Source organism: Propithecus coquereli, unplaced genomic scaffold, assembly GCF_000956105.1.
Source record: "Propithecus coquereli isolate 6110/MARCELLA unplaced genomic scaffold, Pcoq_1.0 Scaffold77, whole genome shotgun sequence".
Taxonomy (NCBI): domain Eukaryota; kingdom Metazoa; phylum Chordata; class Mammalia; order Primates; family Indriidae; genus Propithecus; species Propithecus coquereli.
In genome coordinates, this window is record NW_012153840.1 from 5,185,267 (window position 1) to 5,202,910 (window position 17,644).

The 17,644-nt window shown below is 43.8% G+C and overlaps 1 protein-coding gene across 1 annotated transcript in view; it reads left to right on the forward strand.

Moving 5' to 3' along the window:
* The window catches only part of MTOR (mechanistic target of rapamycin (serine/threonine kinase)), a 140,021-nt gene that overhangs the window by 76,811 nt on the left and 45,566 nt on the right, over nucleotides 1-17,644 (forward strand). Inside the window, exons 28-29 of the mRNA XM_012662496.1 lie at nucleotides 10,278-10,353; nucleotides 13,328-13,467. Coding sequence (XP_012517950.1) covers nucleotides 10,278-10,353; nucleotides 13,328-13,467 — 216 coding nt within the window. The remainder of the gene's footprint in view (nucleotides 1-10,277; nucleotides 10,354-13,327; nucleotides 13,468-17,644) is intronic.

The following is a 17,644-nucleotide window of genomic DNA, read 5'->3' on the forward strand; positions in this document are numbered from 1 at the left end:
CACTATTGTGCCGCTTGGAAGTACGAGTCCTGCTTTTATAGTTGTTTCCTGGCTTTTAGAAAAGGTATGCAGTCCTGTTCTTTTCCCGCACCTCTACTGGAAGAAAAAGCACTCAGTCCAGAGAGGTGAGGTTTTACTCCCAGCAAAACACATTCCAAACCTCTGGGTTCATGCTGACTTCAAAAGGGCCTGTGTGCCTCTAGGAATCTGTACCCCTTGTAGAAAAGCTCCGTGTGGCAAAGAGCGGGAGAACAGAGGAAACCCTTGTTTTGCAAAAGCACGAGCACAGATTGTATCTTTGTCTCTAGCTCCATCTTTTTTTTAAAAAATGCCCTTTAGATTCATTTTGAAAATGCCTTAAGAGGTCAAGTGTCTCACCAATCATCAGTAGAGTGTAAATTTACTTCTGGCTGTTCTGAAGACTTCCCATAGGGTCAGTGAATAACAGCTTGCCTTTGTAGAGCGTCTTACAAACCCCAAGGAAGGTTCTTCAGTGCAGAGAGCCAGCCATCAGCAAGGAACCATCAGAATAGCAGAGTTCTGAGATTTCTCTTGAAGCTGGCCAAAAGGACAGAGGGGCTTTTATTGCAACAAAAGACCCTTCTAAGGGGAGAAGCTGACTGTATGTCAGTGGCAAACTGCTCCTCTTCCACGTCACCTAGCTTATCCTCAGGAATACCTGAAGATTTAATGGGACTGCTCTTACCGTGAGTTGGGGAAACTGCTTCTGATTTTTATGTACTGTGGGAGGGAAAGAAACCACTGGCAATTAAACCATGTCATGGTCCTCTGAAACCTTGAATCGTATGCTACCTCCTGATTTCAAAGATGTTAAGGTGTGAAAAAATGTGTTTCTTAGAACTGATGAAATATCGTAGGTGCTGGGTTCTGCCTCATGGCTGCCTCTGACAGCCTATCCCAGTGATGATGGGATGTATCAGTGTGGGCCCCACGGTCTCTCCAAATTCTTTTGGACATTTCACTGGCTGTGAATCTTGGTAATCCAATTATAATGTGCACAGTTGCCTTCTGTAAGGTTTTCCTTACCAAAAGGTAGGCATATTTTTTTCTTTTCTCTGATCCTAGAATGGACATCAGTGTTCCCACACTGGGGCCCAACTCCTTAGTAGAGAGGAAGGCCAGCTCCCATCTGCTTATGCAATTAAATGTGGAGAGTTGGAAGCTGCCAGATCACTAGGTGCCAGCTCATTTAATTTTTGTTTCCCAACTTTATCCACATTATAGACTTGAGTCAGAGCTTTTGAACATTCAGAAGCCAAGAAATCAGGATGTTACTCAAAATATCAACTCTGCTTTGAGTCACGATACGTGAAAATTAGCTTTGGAGTCAATCCGCAAGCCCACTCCTTTTGTTCCTCCTCCCTGACCTTTTCCTCACTGCTGCTGCTTTGTAATGAGCTCTCGGAGCTCTTCATTTCTCTCTGGATATGAAGAAGCAGGTAGGGGCAGAAGAACCTCCAGGCATCACCAGAAAAGGAGCAGCGCTCATTGTTGTAGAATAAAAAGATAATGGCCAATTTGTCAAGAAGTGTTGACAAGAAAGATAAAGTTGGAAGTAATTAACTGGCTGACATGCTGGGAGCCATACGCCTGCCAATACCTCCCTAAATCAGCCAGAGCCTTGGAAATGTGACAGCCATTCATCATTTTTACAACACGCCTCTGACAGGCCCCTCAGCTGGAAACCCAGCCGGCACAAATCGTGTGCTTTGACACTCTGGGGTTGTGTACCTCTCTGTGCCTCACACTAAATTGTGTTAGGACACCTGGGCCCCACATCCGGCCAGGAGAAGCCTGGAGATGAGTCACATGGGCAGCTCGCCAGCCGGTCACTGGTAGCATTCACCTCTGGGGGTGGGCACTGTGAGCCCCAGAGCCGACTTTGTAAGCTTCTGCGGGACAGGTCACTTAGTGATCCCAGAGGACGCTGAATGTGAGCTCACAGGCAGCACTTGTGGTGGCCTGGTATTTAACAAACACTGCCCTCAACCAACCATAGGATCTCTCCATGGGATGAAACTATTTTGCAGCCATTAATTATGAAGACTCTGGATGAAGTGGGAAATGCCTATGGTATATGAAAAGGCAGGATATGAAATTGTGTGTACCACTATGTATAAAATAAAATATGTTTTCATTTGTACAGCATAGGCACAGGTGAAGATATTTTGGAAAGATGATTATATTGTAGTCAACTTCCCTTTCCCCAGTTTTTCTTAATTAAAAGTTATACTTCCCCCCGTCAATCTTGAAAAGATAGGATTTTCCCCTCCCCATTCCTAATCTAAACAACTGGTAACATTCTACCCTTTAATTTATTCTTAAAGGCTCATACTTTCTCACATATGGATTTAGCATATCCTCTAGGTATTATGACAGATATACCATTTAAAGTGTGACCAGACAAAGGAAGGGATGAAGACATAGTAAGAAGTCATTATTCTTAGGCCACTCTGGGACTGAGACATCAGGAACATATTTTGACTGTCCAAAGCTGGCCCCTTCCCTAGCACCAAACCTTTTTTATCTTGGTGCCTTAGTTCCCTGAGAGCTCTAAGGACACGAAATGTCCCAGCTTTGAAACCTTATAATGGGGCCAGCCTTCTTAATATATAGAAAAGGAGTAAAGTTATTTTTCTTAAGTTTCCTAAGTGTTCACCCCCGGGCTCTGGCTGTAAGTTGGGTTACTCTAAAACTTCCCAGTCTGTCTTCACTTTCCCTCCTGCCTGCATTCCAGCTTCCCTACCCAAATTTCCAGCCATATCACTTTTTAGATGTTCTCATTTTGCCTGCATCTGAACTGCTGTCCTTTCACTTCTATTCATCCTCGAGCTCCCCAGACCATTGTCCTGTTCCCAAACTCCCAAGGTAGATAAAGACATCAGGGCTCAGCCAGCCCCAGATCTTCCTGGCCCTGGAAGGGAATCAGACTGTAGGGATTTTAATCATATGTTGGCACAGAGCTAAGCCCCAGTGCTGGGAGAAGTGACAGGGGAGGATCTGAAGCGGTTACTACTCTGTAAAGAAACAAGAACTGCTTGCTGCAGTGGTAAGGACCCAGCAGTGTCCAGTGTGGTCTCGTCGTGGCTGGATTCCTCAGTCATACCTGCCTCGGTCCCATCAGCTGTGGTGCATGTGTCACCAGCCTGGTGCCAAGGGAATTCAGAGAATCCTCACTTGACAAAGAATCAAATGAAACGCAGACTGGTCTACACTAGAAATAGACAGGAGAAAGAAGGCCCAGAGCCATTTGGGAAGCAGCGGGTAATGTTCTCATAAATTCCTGATGGGAACAGTAGGGAAGCCTGAGCGATCCCCCAGATGTGAATGCAGATGCTCATTTGCCTGAGGACTTTCTGACAGCTCAGGCTTTGTGTGGAAGAGTCTTGCATCACTTTTCTCTGAATAGCCTGGAGGTCACAGGGCGCCAAGGCTGAGAGGTGAGGGCGATCACCAAATGGGCCATAGGAGGAGGAATTACCAAGCGAAATTACTGTGGATTTGATATCAGTCCAGAAGCCTGTGGAACAGTGACTGAGGAAACCCTTCTGGGGAGACAGTGGAGTTCTCCAGGTTTCTCCTCAGGTGGCAGGAACGACATTTCTCCTGCTTTGCTGTGGATGGGCATGGAGACCTGGAGCGGTTAGTGGCCACCCATTCAGTCAGTCTCCTGCTCCTTCCTGAGCAGCACTGAGGGAGAGCCTGGGAGGGGAGGGCCGAGGGCAGCCCCACCCTGCACCGGAGCCCTCACTCAGCTCACACTCCTGCCCTCCCAGTGAAGGAGGTTTTCAGATAGTGGGGAGAAGAGGTGCTTGGTGTAATGGTGTGCTGTTTGGTCTATGAAGGCAGTGAGGCAATTTGTTAATTCTACTCGACTCTAGAAAGTGTTTTCCTCAATTGCCAAGAATTTTTCCAGTTTCAAGGTCTTCAACTCAGCCCTCTTTAATCAAAATTAAATCTTGAGGGGAGGGTGGGGAATGAATGAAAATGAATATGTCTGTACAATGGCCTCCTCCTCTACTGATACCCTAATTCCCTTTGTTCTCCTTTCTGTCTGTCTTCATTGTCTTCCTAACACCAGGTTCAGTTGTGGGCTTTCGCTTTTGTTATGCAGATAGGCAGTTTCTGCTCTGTAGATTCCCAGCTGGATAAGATGGCAACTGGATGTTGTCACTGGAAAATGGAGTAGAATGCAGACATCCTCCACACCCGTGTTAGGACAGCAGCGGGGATCAGCATCCACTAGCTTAGAAAATTCTTGCAATGCAGTTCCCTTTTCCTTCTGGCCTCAGTGCTCATCGAGAGATGGGAAAGCTGGTCGACCCGTCATTTCTGCACTCTGCTGTCGTGGGCACATTGCTGCCCAAGCCTCCATCTCTAAACTTGTTTGTTGTCAGAGCTTTTTCACCAGACAAACCAACGACAGCGGGGTCTGGTTTAGATTGTTAAGCACTTCTCTGCTGTTGGGCTGGAGCTTTGAACAGTTTGCCTTTTATAAGCCTCCAGCACTAACAGGGCGAGACAGAGGGGCACATAGGGAGTGTTTATAGAATGGGCTTTATAACACTCTCCACTGCCCCATAAAACAAGAGTTCCTCGTTAAGGGGGCTTTTGAGCAAAGACGATTTCCTCACATGAGCCAAACATACAGTCTCTCCCTTCAGTGTCATAAAACCACATCTAAGTGTAAAAGGAAAATAATTCAGAGGACAGTCTTGTGTCACCCAGGTAGGCAGGAGGCTGGGGGACTAAGTAGCCACAAACTCCTGAGTTTCCACAGAGGCTCATTTGTCTTGCACTTTGCAACGTAAACTCTGCAAGCCAGGCTGCCTTGGAAAAGCCTGCTGTGGTGGCATGCTGGTTGTCATAGGGGAGGCTTTAAGGTGTGTTAGTAGCTTCTGGAAGGAATTAAGAAATGTGGGATGGGATCTGGGGGGTAAGAAGGGAGTGTGAGGAAGTTAAAAAGGAGGCGCAGAGGGTTCCTTTCTCCTGCACAGTGAATTATAGAGAGTTAACTAATTGAAACATCCTACCAGTTGCTTATATTCATTCATTTTACAGGTATTTACTGGATGCCTACTAATGCTGAGAGTAGAAAGCTAAGACACCATCCTTCCCATTGCAGAGCTTACAGTATACACTTAATTATTACTTAAGATAATTTTTTTTAAGAGACACCGTCTTACTATGTTGCCCAGGCTAGAATGCAGTGGCTATTCACAGGCATGATTCCACAACTGATCAGCACAAAGAGTTTTGACTTGCTCCATTTCAGATCTAGGCCATTTCGCCCTTCCTTAGGCACAGGTGGTCCTGTGCTCCTGGGAGGTCACTGTATTAATGCTGAACTTAGTGCTGAAACCCAGTCAGCATAGTGCACTACAGCCCATAACTCCTGGGCTCAAGCCATTCTCCTACCTCAGCCTCCCAAATAGCTGGGACTAGAGGAATGTGCCACCTTAAGGTAAGTGGTAAGATTTTTTTTTTTTTGAGACAGTCTCCTCTGTCACCCCCCCACCCCCACACCACCCAGGGTACAGTGGCATCATCATAGCTAACTGCAACTTCAAACTCCTGAGCTCAAGCTATCCTCCTGCCTCAGCCTCCCAGAGTGCTGGGATTACAGGCATGAGCCACCTCGCCCAGCCAAATGGTAAGATTTTTAAGGGAAAGCAGCCTTTTAAGGGAGAACACCAGCCTCCCTTGTGATCTACTTGGCCACATTTTTTTTATATGTAAAATGGGAATATTAACAATAGGGTTTGTAGGGTTGAGATAATATATATAGGCAATAAACATAGTGCTTGGCACATACACTGAGCTCTCGTCTTATTTAAGTGTCTTGTTGTATCATCTTGTTGCCTCCCAGGATGGAGTGCCAGAAGTCTAGGAGGAAGAGGAAAAAATAAAGGTCCTGAAACAAGATAACAGACTCTCTTGATCACCAAGATTAGTGCTTGCTTCACTTAACTCTCCAGAGTGTCCACATCTGCAGTTAGTATTCTCTAGCAGCCTTGTAGGCATGCATGGGAGACTACTCAGAAGGAAAGAAGAAAAATGAAGCTTAGGGAGAAAGTTCTATAGGAAATTAAAGTGGAAAAGGGGGAAGAAGAAAGAATATGGGGAGTGATAGCAGCTATTTCACTTAAAATCTCTTCACTCTTTAACAATCAGGCCGGGCGCAGTGGCTCATGCCTGTAATCCTAGCACTCCGGGAGGCCAAGCTGGGAGGATCGCTTGAGGTCAGGAGTTCGACACCAGCCTGAGCAAGAGTGAGACCCCGTCTCTACTAAAAATGGAAAAAAAATTAGCCAGTCAACTAAAAATAGAAACAAAAAAAATTAGCCGGGCATGGTGGTGCATGCCTGTAGTCCCAGCTATTCAGGAGGCTGAGGCAGGAGGATCACTCGAGCCCAGGAGTTTGAGGTTGCTGTGAGCTAGGCTGAGGCCACGGCGCTCAAGCCTGGGCAACAGAGGGGGCCTCTGTCTCCCAAAAAAAAAAAAACAATCAAAAGAGTGAGTTTCTAAAAGTGCCTTCTTACCTATTGCTAGACAAGAGCTTATCATGAATCTCAAGGTTACACACCCAGGTTTCCTGGCAGCTGCTACAGGCTGGTAAGTAGCCCCCAGTGAGCCCAACCTGTGCCCTTCTTCCTTCCTGCTCAGCTCTGTCTGCAACTTTGCCTGCCTCCATATTCGTTTAAATGGCAAGTATTATACAAATGACTTATTTAGACTCTCTCTTAAAGGGTTAGGGCCATATGATGGATTTTCTTTTTTAATTTGCAAGCAATGCTTGTCTGTCCTTAGAGGAGGAGGTATATCAAAGCCATGGCCGTATTTCTCCTTTGAGTCTCTAATCAATACTTCCTAATTTTGATCAGTTTGTTGTAAAACTCTTTTTTATATACGGTAAGTGGGAGAGTAGATTAGGAAAAGGCTTTTATTTGGGTTTTGTTGTTGTTGTTTTGTCCCCAGAATGAGTCAAGCTTTGGTAGTATTTATAATTTGTTCTTGAAAATAGAATATTTTCCAGAGCACAAGATTAGAAGACAGTTGTTGGAACTCCTGGATTTTTATGTCTGTTTCTTAGAGCTAGCTTGTTCTGGTTCAGGCAAAGAACACTTTATCTTCCTCATCAGAACAATTTTATACTTCTACCAAGAGCATACTTTATTTGGGTTCAAGGAACCAGATAATCCCAAATCTGTGCCTAGTAATATTACTTATTAATACAGTTCACCCAGCCCCATATGCATGGGCAACAAAGTCTAGTACCTGACTTTTGGGGCTAAGAGGCATCAGAAACTGCGTCCCAATGGACCTACAGTGGAGTTAGTCCCTTTAGACTTGCTTTTCATTCTCAGCTTAGAAAAACTCATATAGAGGTTCCTAAAGGAAATTGTCATGATACGGTTTCACTTTGAAATTAAATACATATCTGAATTTTGCAGCAGACTAACTTACAGAGAACATCCTGGCTCATCGCTTTACTTAGAACCAGCACAAGGGGTACCGGTGGATCTGCCCCATAGATTCCCCCATGAATCTGAAGCCTAGAGCCTGGATACTAGACACTCGAATAGTCCTACTCAGGAAGAGTTTGGAACTTGCACAGATGGACTTCCTAGTACTAATTTAAGTCTCAACCATAGGTGTATGTTCTTCCTGTGGACAAGCATATAACTATGTTTCTAGCAACTTTTATCCTTGGACAAAAACAGATGAAAGACCCGCTTAGCATTTATAAAGACCTGCTTAGCAATTTCATATGCATCACTTCATTTAATTCCCTGAAGAACCCTATGAAGGAGGAGGTAGTATTAGCCCTATTTTATAGATGAGGACTTTAAAACTCAAAAAAAGGTGACTGACTTATGGTCACACCGCTAAGAAGTGATCGAATTAGACCTCTAGAAAGTGAAACCCGAGTTTTAATCCTCTTGTTTCATTTAAACACGGCGATTGGGTTTTCACCATCATTTAAGCACAGCGATTGGGTTTTCACCATCATCTGCCTCCCTCAGATCTTGTTATGACATTGGCACATTACTTGTCTGATATGGGGGAAAAAAAACAAAACCCAAGTCTTCTGACTCCAGATCCAAAGCTGCTTCACCTCCCATCTCTCCTTAACAAGAGATACAGGATTGCTTCAGATAATGTGGGGACTGTCATCATTCATTGTGGCCTTGGGGAAAATCACTGCCTTTCCTGGGCCTTAGTTTCCCCATTAGTAAAATTGGGCTGATAATACCTTTCCTTTCCCACTCTCTTAAGGATGCATGAGGTCAAAAGAGTGATAGATTGGAAAGATTATTGGGAAAGTGCTTTGTAAACATGAAGCGTTAGGTTATTACTTTCACAAATGTTGACTTCTCTAGTTCTTCAGATTCTGGGCAATTCTCTCTTGGTTTTATTGGAAGAAATGTGGTATTTGGATTTTTAAAAATAATATTTATAACAGCAATCTCTTGCCATATTACCACATTGAGCCCAAATCCTGGAATTTCCCAAAACCACTTAAAAATTAATTCTAGTTAAGTAGACAGTTTGTACTCAGGGCAATAAACTGGATCCTTGCTCATTAAACCAGTCTAGACTCCCAAGTTGGTGGGGCACATTTTGCACCCTACCTGTAAACAATATAATTATTGTGGTCCTATGAATTTCTCAAGCCAGCTCCTTCGCCCTCCCGCCCTCCCCTTCCTTCCATAACTCAGGCTTATGTTTAGTGTTGGATTTAGTATAAATTTAGTATAAATTCCTATTGGAACAAGGGTCAAAGCCCCCAGCTCTCCTGCTCTCAGGGTCTCCTTGCAGCACGATGAGCCAACTCCAGGCACGACGCCTTCCAGTGGCACTGCCAGTTGTCCCAGTACAGTTACAGTCCTCCAACCCCACTGGCTACCTGCTGCCTGCAGATACCATCAGCAAAGCAGGGCAGCATTAGGGAAAAGCATCTCTACGCCAAGAGCCAGTCCAAGTAACTCTAGATGTGGTCTCTTGGCAGCCTCCTGCTAGAGGGGTAGGGGCAGTCCCAGGAGAGGATCTAAGGAAGCGTCTGGATTTGAAGAGGGTGGGATCTTGTTAGAGCCGGTTCCCCTTGGCCCCAGGAACAGAGAGGCAGAGTCACCGAGGCTGCAAATGGCAAAGTAGTTTATTGGCTAGCTCGAGCTAGGGTCCAAGTCCCAGAGCACCAACGCAGCGGCCTCTTCAGGATCGGACCCCGCCCTGGGGTAAAAGTTAAGCTTTTATACCTTTTCTTGTTTTACACATGGCACACAGGTTTCACATGGCACGCTGGGCACACCTCTCCCCCTCCCCTCCTTAGTTCATTGGTTCCTTTAAAAGGGGCTGATCGTGTTGACTCCTGATTGGTTCCTTTGAAAGTGGCTCCAAGCCTCGGGATTTTCGCGCGGGCGCCAGCTATGGTCAGCGTCATTTCGGGGAAATTGAAACTTAGGCCTACTCCAGGAAGTTCAGCCTGTCATGGAGCCACTCCTGCTCTTACTCCTGTTTTTCATTCCGATTAACTATATTTAACAAACAACTAAAAGCAAGCATGGTTACAGAAGCAAATAGCATCAGTTAGAATCAGAGAGAGAGAGCACATTTGTCTCTAATCTCAAACAATTCGTCTCACACAAAGCAAAATACATTCTCCTACTATCAATTCCAGTGTTTCAATCTGTCATGGGGCAGTCAGCATGGCTACACAGCCACAGCTCCCAGGTTTCATTACTGACAAGGACGGCCCAGCCTCGGTGCCACCTCTGTGTCACTTAGAGTCCAGTGATTTTGATTAATTTTGGTTACTTATTCCTGTTACTGAAGGCAACTGAAGAGAAGTTAAGACTTAAAAGTTCAGAGGGATCTCATATGGTTGTGCACTACAGCAGGGACAGTTTGGATCCAGGCTTTCTAGTGTTTCAAAAATAGACTTGTGCTGCCTACCTGACAACAGATGAGAAAAAAACAATCTGTGCTAGTTGGAGGAAGGGCCCCAGAGCACCAACTATGAGCATTCACTTTACAGCCCCTCCCCCACCAAAATTAGGAGAGGCAAACAAAGACCTTCCCTCAGGCGAAATCATTCAAGGTGAGTGTTCTGGATGGTAATAGATAATTGATGACCTCTCTGCATCTGCAAGACATTGCCCCAACGTGCTGGTGAGCCATCTGCCCAGAAATGACCCACACCTCCCATCCTCAGACATGTTGAGTGTAACCACCTCTTCCTTTTGTTTTCTCAGCATTAATAATAAGCTACAGCAGCCGGAGGCAGCTGCCGGGGTGTTAGAATATGCCATGAAACACTTTGGAGAGCTGGTAAGTGCCTCATTCCTTTCAGAAAAGCAAGAGGTAGAGACCTGGCTAGGGAGGCATTCAGCCATGACCTTGATCAAGGAAGTTACTTTCCTTTTCTGTTTTTTTCTCAATTTGTAACAGTCTGATGCTGACTTACCTATGTATCTTTAGGATGAAAGAGACAATGTATGTAGGGACTGTATTTAAACTGAACATGGATCATGAGGGCAGAGTCTAATAAATAGTAACCACTGATATTTATCAAACTCTTAGCATGTGCCTAGCCTTTTGCTAAGTGTTTTATATACTTCATCTGATTCAGTCCTCATAAGGATGCTATGAAGTAGTTACTGTTGTTATCCCACTTGACAGATGAGGAGACTGGGTCCCAGCAGGTTAAGAATAAATGGCAGAACCAAGACTTGAACTGGGCAGTCTGGCAGCAGAGCCCAGGCATTTAACCCTGATCTGAGTTACGTTTGTATCAGCTGTGGCGGCTCCTATTATATCTAGTCCACAGTTAATACTCTGTACATACTTTGGAAGAAACCATGGTCAATCTCCAGAAAAAATATATACTATAATTTATACGTAGTATTGAGGGATTTTCTGTTTCATTGTTGCTTACATAGCTGCTTCTCTGCTGCCATCTTTGCCCTACCAATATTAAAATATTTCCATTATTCTCTGTGGTCTTGGGAGGGTACTTTGCTCTCAAAATATACAAAGCATCAACTTAATCAACTTAGCATTGAACTCCTAGAAGGTGAAGAAGCTTTGGGTCCATATATATGATGAGGAACCTTTTGTTAGTAGTGTAGGTCACTTACTCTGGTTTGCCTTAATCAAGAGCCCAGGAAGAAAATTGCGAATCCTTCACAGGCTTTTATTTGATTGTCTAGCATTTTGCCTGACACAAGGGCTAGTAAATTGGGCTGAAACTTTGAAGGGAATCTTTTACCATCTTTAGCACATATAATCTGCAACTACACTAAAACAGCGTCTCTCCAAATGCTGACAAAATAGAAAGAGTATGTCTCATCCATCATTGCCACAATCCTTGTTTGCAGAGGGAAGAAAGTAGGGTGAGGGGGCACTTAATGTACTCCACCTAGACCAAGATGTACTCTCCTTTGATATTCTTAGAACTTAGATCCCAGTAAGTGCTGATTGAAACAAGGATTCCGCAAACATCTGGTATTTAGGTGATCTGCCAACAGATGGTTTATGCGCCCATACTCAGAATGCCAGCCTTAAATGAAAGTTCCTCCATCTTCAGGTTCTAAAGGTAGCCATTAGCTCCAGGATTATTGCTAAACCCATGGTGGATTTTCTGTTATATTTAGGTAGCTGAATCATATTAAGCTTGACAATGGTTTGCTTTTTCTTGGCAGAGCCTATGCTTTCTCAGCACAATTTATGTAACAGCAATCTCATTAGAATTTTGTGTGATTCATTGCTTAAACCTTATAGTTTCTGCAATCTATTGCAATTCAAAACACCATGCCCTCTACCTGACCTGCTCCATATGCTGCCCCCTCTACTTTCTGCTTGTTCATACTGAGTGTATGCCACACATTAGTCACTAGCTCTTTTCTTTTCTACCCTGTATAGAAATCCAAAATGGGAAATCTACCAGTGCTCCTTTTTAATTTAAGAGTTTTAAATTTTACATTGTCTTTACAGTCATTCGTCTCTAAGTTTCTCTTTCATATTTAGGCATAATAGAGAGGCATTATTCTGCACAGGCTTGGAAAATGAAGCTTAGACAGTTTGCCTTCCTCAGAGCCAGATATGCCTGTTTTGGCAAACTCCACTGCCGTTGGGGAAGACTGTTGTGGCAGCAGTGCTAGTCAATGGGCAGCAGGGGGCATTGGCCCTGCCAAAAACAAACCGGGGAAGTAGGTATGAGTTAACAGTCTCAAATATACATGACCTTCTTTCAAAGGTTCAAGAAGAAAGGGTTCTTTCAGACAGCTTAGCAGAGTAGTTGTTAGTGTATGCACTACACAAACATCAGTTTTATTTAGAAAGGGGAAGAGGGTAATGGGAGAAACTAATGTGGGCCCTGTATTATATCATACACATTCCACTGTGGGATCATGTTGTTGTTAAAGAAATCCCTGGAGGGCCACTACCCTGGCCTATACAGAAATATTCATTTACTGAGCTGATGATGAAGAAGCCCAGAAGACAAACTGTGATGGAGGGCAGACAGAAAACACATAAAACAGCCTCCTACCATTTAGAGCCATAGCGTGTAACTTCAAGACCGTAGCACCTCTTACTCACATGGACAACACCCAATTTCAGCGTGGCGCTCCATCTGTTCAGGGTAATGGAATCCCTCCTTTGGCCCCAGACAGGGGAAAGCTGCCAGGCACTGAGCAGGAAGAAACGTTAGTTGAGAGACTCTAGAAGAACAGGGGAAATGTTTTCCAAAGAATTTTCAGTGGCAATGTTATATTTTAAATTATTTCCTGAAAGTTTAAAAATGTATTAAGAAATGCAGAGAATCAAGAGCTTTTAAAAGTTGAGTTGTTTTCCTCCAACAAATATGCAGATGTGGCCTGGTCTTTCTGGCCCCATCAGGAAAGCAGCTGCCATCCCTGCCAAGTGGCCCCACGTCACTATTCCCGCAGATCAGAACCTCCTGCTGTGCCCAAATCATTTCCCCTGTCCTCAGATCCCTACGTGCTGGTGTTCTGGTGACTCCTGTGTGTGGGTAGGAAGTGATCTGAGCATGGTCTGACATCTGCTCTCAGATTACCCTAGGATCATTCCATCAACGTGCCAAGGAACCAGCATTTCCACCTTCCCCTAACAACCTTCTTCCAGATAGTCTGAAGTTCTTTTTAATGCACGCCCAGACGTGCTGTGGTAGGTGAAGCGTCATGCACACAACACAGCACCTTAGGAAAGAGCATGGGGATTAAAAACTGTTACCCCTCCTTCTCTGTGCCTCACAGCAGTCCTCTCTCTTTCCGCTTGGCAGGAGATCCAGGCTACCTGGTATGAGAAACTGCACGAGTGGGAGGATGCTCTCGTAGCCTACGATAAGAAGATGGACACCAACAAGGACGATCCAGAGCTGATGCTGGGCCGCATGCGCTGCCTCGAGGCCTTGGGGGAATGGTGAGTTTCGTCAGGATGATGGCCTGAGTGGCTGTGAGAGACTCGATCTTTGGATTCGAAAGGATGAATTCCCTCAGAGCCCTCACCTCAGACTCTCATTTTGTTTCCTTTGATATTTTCTCAGGAATCATCTCTCTATTCTGTCCCAGCGGCCAAATAGCAAGGCCTCCCCGCTGCCCCCCAGGCAGGGTCTTACTCTGTTGCCCAGGCTGGAGTGCAGTGATGCAATCATAGCTCACTGTAGCCTTGAACTCCTGGGCTCAAGCAATCCTCCCATCTCAGCCTCCCTGAGTGCTGAGACTATAGGTGTGAGCTACCTCTCCTGGCCTTTTAAAATTTTTTTTTAACTTAAACTTTGTAATGTTCTAGGACAGGACAGCCTGGAATGTGCTCCTGAGACCTACTTTCATCTATTTCTTAATCTTGACTGACCTGGTAAAGATCTCACATTCTTACTTTGCAACCTTGATTTTTTTTTTTTTTTTTTTTTTTTTTTTTTAGCTCTTGCTAATGCTTTTGGGAAAGAAGGAGCAATGAATGCCCTCTTCGGGTGCTTCACCTTTCTTTACTGAATATTTACTATGTGCCCAGCACTATGCCAGGCCCCAAGGATACAAAAGACACAAAGAACCAGGCCTTTACTGTGAGGTTGATGGAACAAGCACGTAAAGAGAGTTATTAAAGCCTGAGAGGACATTGACACTGGTATGAGCAGACTACTTTGGGAAGCCCACAGGAGGGAGCAGGGTGATCTTGCAATACTTCCTGGAGGAAGGACCAAGAGTCAGGAGAGAGGGAGAAGGAAACAGGGAGAAGGGAAAAGGAAAAACAGATATTCCAAGTAGAAGCAACAGTATTGCTTAACTCTTGGCCAGGCACCTGTAATCCTAGCATTCTGGGAGGTTGAGGCAGGCGGATTGTTTGAGCTCGGAGTTCGAGACCAGCCAGAGCAAGAGCGAGACCCCGTCTTTACTAAAATTAGAAAGAAATTAATTGGACACCTAAAAATATATAGAAAAAATTAGCCGAGCATGGTGGTACACACCTGTAGTCCCAGCTACTCCGGAGGCTGAGGCAGAAGGATTGCTTAAGCCCTGTAGTTTGAGGTTGTTGTGAGCTAGGCTGAGGCCACAGCATTCTAGCCAGGGCAACAGAGCGGAGATTCTGTCTCAAAAAAAAAAAAAAAAGAAATAGAATAGGGCAAAAAGGGTGTGACCTACTGATAATAAGCCAGGGGAGACTTAGCAAGGCCTGTTTGTTCAGATTCTGCTCAGTGACCCTGTGTCTTGTGAGCTAAAATAAAATCTTAAGCTCTCCTCCCAGCTGACTGAATGGACCCCCTCTTGGCCAAGGGGATACCCTAAAACTGAGTTGCTGGCCATGAGAAGGGAAGTCAGACATGCCTCATCATGCCCCCCTCCCTTCTTGGAGACATCCTTTTCAACTCATTAACAGGCCTAAGGCTATGCAAGACAAAGCTTAAACCACACCTGCAAATCCCTTGAGTCTGGGTATATGTCTTGGTGGCTTGTCTTTGATTTATGGACTTCCTTATCTTAACTTAAAACATTCCAAGCCTTTAGACGAAGCTTCATTTCCTTAGCCAATTACAAATCACAGAGTCTTTAAACACATTTATAACCTGTAAGCGCCCAACCCGTTACCCCACTTTGAGATGTCCCACCATTTTGGGCCAATGTACGCCTTCCATGTATTTAGTTACAACCTTACATGTAATTCCCGTCTTCCTGAAATGTATAAAACCAAACTGTAACCCAACCACAGGGAGCCCACTTGCGTCAAGGCTTCTTGGGCATGGCTCCGGGCCATAGTCCTCAAACTTGGCTCAGAATAAACCTCTTTAAATTACTTTACAGGGTTTTACAGTCTTCAGAGACAAGGATGCCCCTTCCCCCACCCCTCCACTCTCCCTCAGCCCCAATCCTCCCACCCCCAGGCCTCCCACCTCTGGGAATAAGGAGGGCTCCTCTCACATGAGGGTCTTATGACCTGCCTGAAAGGATAAGGGCAGGGGAAGGTCAGAGTGACCTTTCTGCTGCCATTTTCTTAAAATATTCAATATGCCAACGGTACCATATTTTGGGGTAGCATGTCCTGAACCTCCTTACAAGCATATACATGAATGACAGTGACTGTTTATACCTTTTGCACCCTGCTTTTTTCACTTAACAAGTGTAGGCCACTGTTCCACACCTGCATCTAGAGAGATACTGCCTCATTTCTTAATGGCTACATAATATTTCATCATATCAAAAAATCTAATCTGTATAGAAAAATTTTTATCATTTAGAAATTTTATACTTTGGAAAGTTTAAAGAATACCATAAAATCAAAGTAAGGCTTCTTTTTTTTAAGAGGTTTTTGTTTTTTTTTTAAATTGTGGCATTAGGCAAAATTATTTTGAGTCAATAAATTTTTATTCAGGGAATTTCACATGTGATTCCTCCTGTTCATCAAGGAAACCTTAGTTCCTCAAAGGCTGGAGTCTTAATAGAACAGATCCTTAATCCACAGTTGTCCTGTCAGCCATTTTTAGAGTAGATGGATCTGCCTGGTTCCCAACTTGACGCCCGCTCGGAAAAACGAATGTGTTCGAATCATATTAGTTCTACAGCTATCACACTCAGGAATAGTACAGATTAGTGGGCTATGCCAATACCTAAGGTAAAGACAAATTATTAGGTCTTTCCTACTTTCAGCGACTGTCTTGTAGTTCCTTCTCACAGATCTAACAAATAATCCTGTGAGTACAGCAAAGCCACAAAGTTGCTATGAGACATTTCCAAGGATATGCAGCTGCAGAAAAAGCCCACTGGGATAGACCACAACAAAGTGAGCCTTCTAAAAGAATAGAAGGCTACCCACAGTCTTTCTGTACCTAATTAAAGATATTCTTTTGGAGGCTGGTCATGGTGGCTCACGCCTGTAATCCTAGCACTCTGGGAGGCTGAGGCGGGTGGATTGTTTGAGCTCAGGAGTTCGAAACCAGCCCGAGCAAGAGCGAGACCCCGTCTCTACTAAAAATAGAAAGAAATTAATCGGACAACTAAAAATATATAGAAAAAAATTGGCTGGGCATGGTGGCGCATGCCTGTAGTCCAGCTACTCGGGAGGCTGAGGCAGAAGGATTGCTTGAGCCCAGGAGTTTGAGGTTGCTGTGAGCTAGGCTGATGCCACGGCACTCACTCTAGCCCGGGCAAAAGAGTGACACTCTGTCTCAAAAAAAAAAAAAGATATTCTTTTGGTAAACTATTGCTTTTATTTCTTAATATAAAGTTATTACTATAATCCCAAGATAAAAGATATTATAATGTTTTGCATGAAAATTTAATGTCAGCAAATTTAGCCTTAGGCCTTGGATCACATATCTGTAAATAATAGTCTAAAATTATTTACAAATGGCTTAATTGTTTGAGTTAACCATTGGAAGATTCAAAAGTATGATTTATTTATTTTTTTAATTTAACATTCCATATTCATTCTCCTCAATAAATTAAGGAAGCACAGCTTTCAGATTTGCTTATACAATTAAAGCTATTTTTTTTTTTTGTAAGTTCAACAGGTATCTAAACCTGTACTGTCCAATATGGTAGCCACTAGCCATTCATGGCTATTTTTACATCTGGCTGCTGTACTAGGCAGTGCAGATGGAGAACTTTTCCATCATCACAGAAAGTTCTATTGGACAGCACTGATCTAAAGAAAAAAAAAAGTATGTTAATAAGGATTAGCCACGTTATTTCAAAAACAATTGTTTCTACTTTCAAATCCATATCTTGTTAAGAGAAAGAGCAAGGTGTTCTTAAAATTCAACTCTGTTTCTCCACCCATCATTTTTAATGACAGCATGGCATTCTGTTGAATGGATATAACATAATTTATGTACACACTTTCCTTTTTTGGGATATTTAGGCTGTTTCTAATATTTCACTACAACAATTTTATAATAAATTTCCTTACAAATCAAAAATAAAATTCAACTCTAATCAATTCTTAAAATACTTTAGTATCTTACCATAGCCTTTGGATTTACATATAAATGGGTCACAGCCTGGCACTCAAAGTCTTTCCTGTTGTGGCTGGCACCACCCCACTTCTTCAGCCCCTTTCTCAGTGAACTCTGTCTCATAATCTGAACTCTGACCAAATTTTTTGC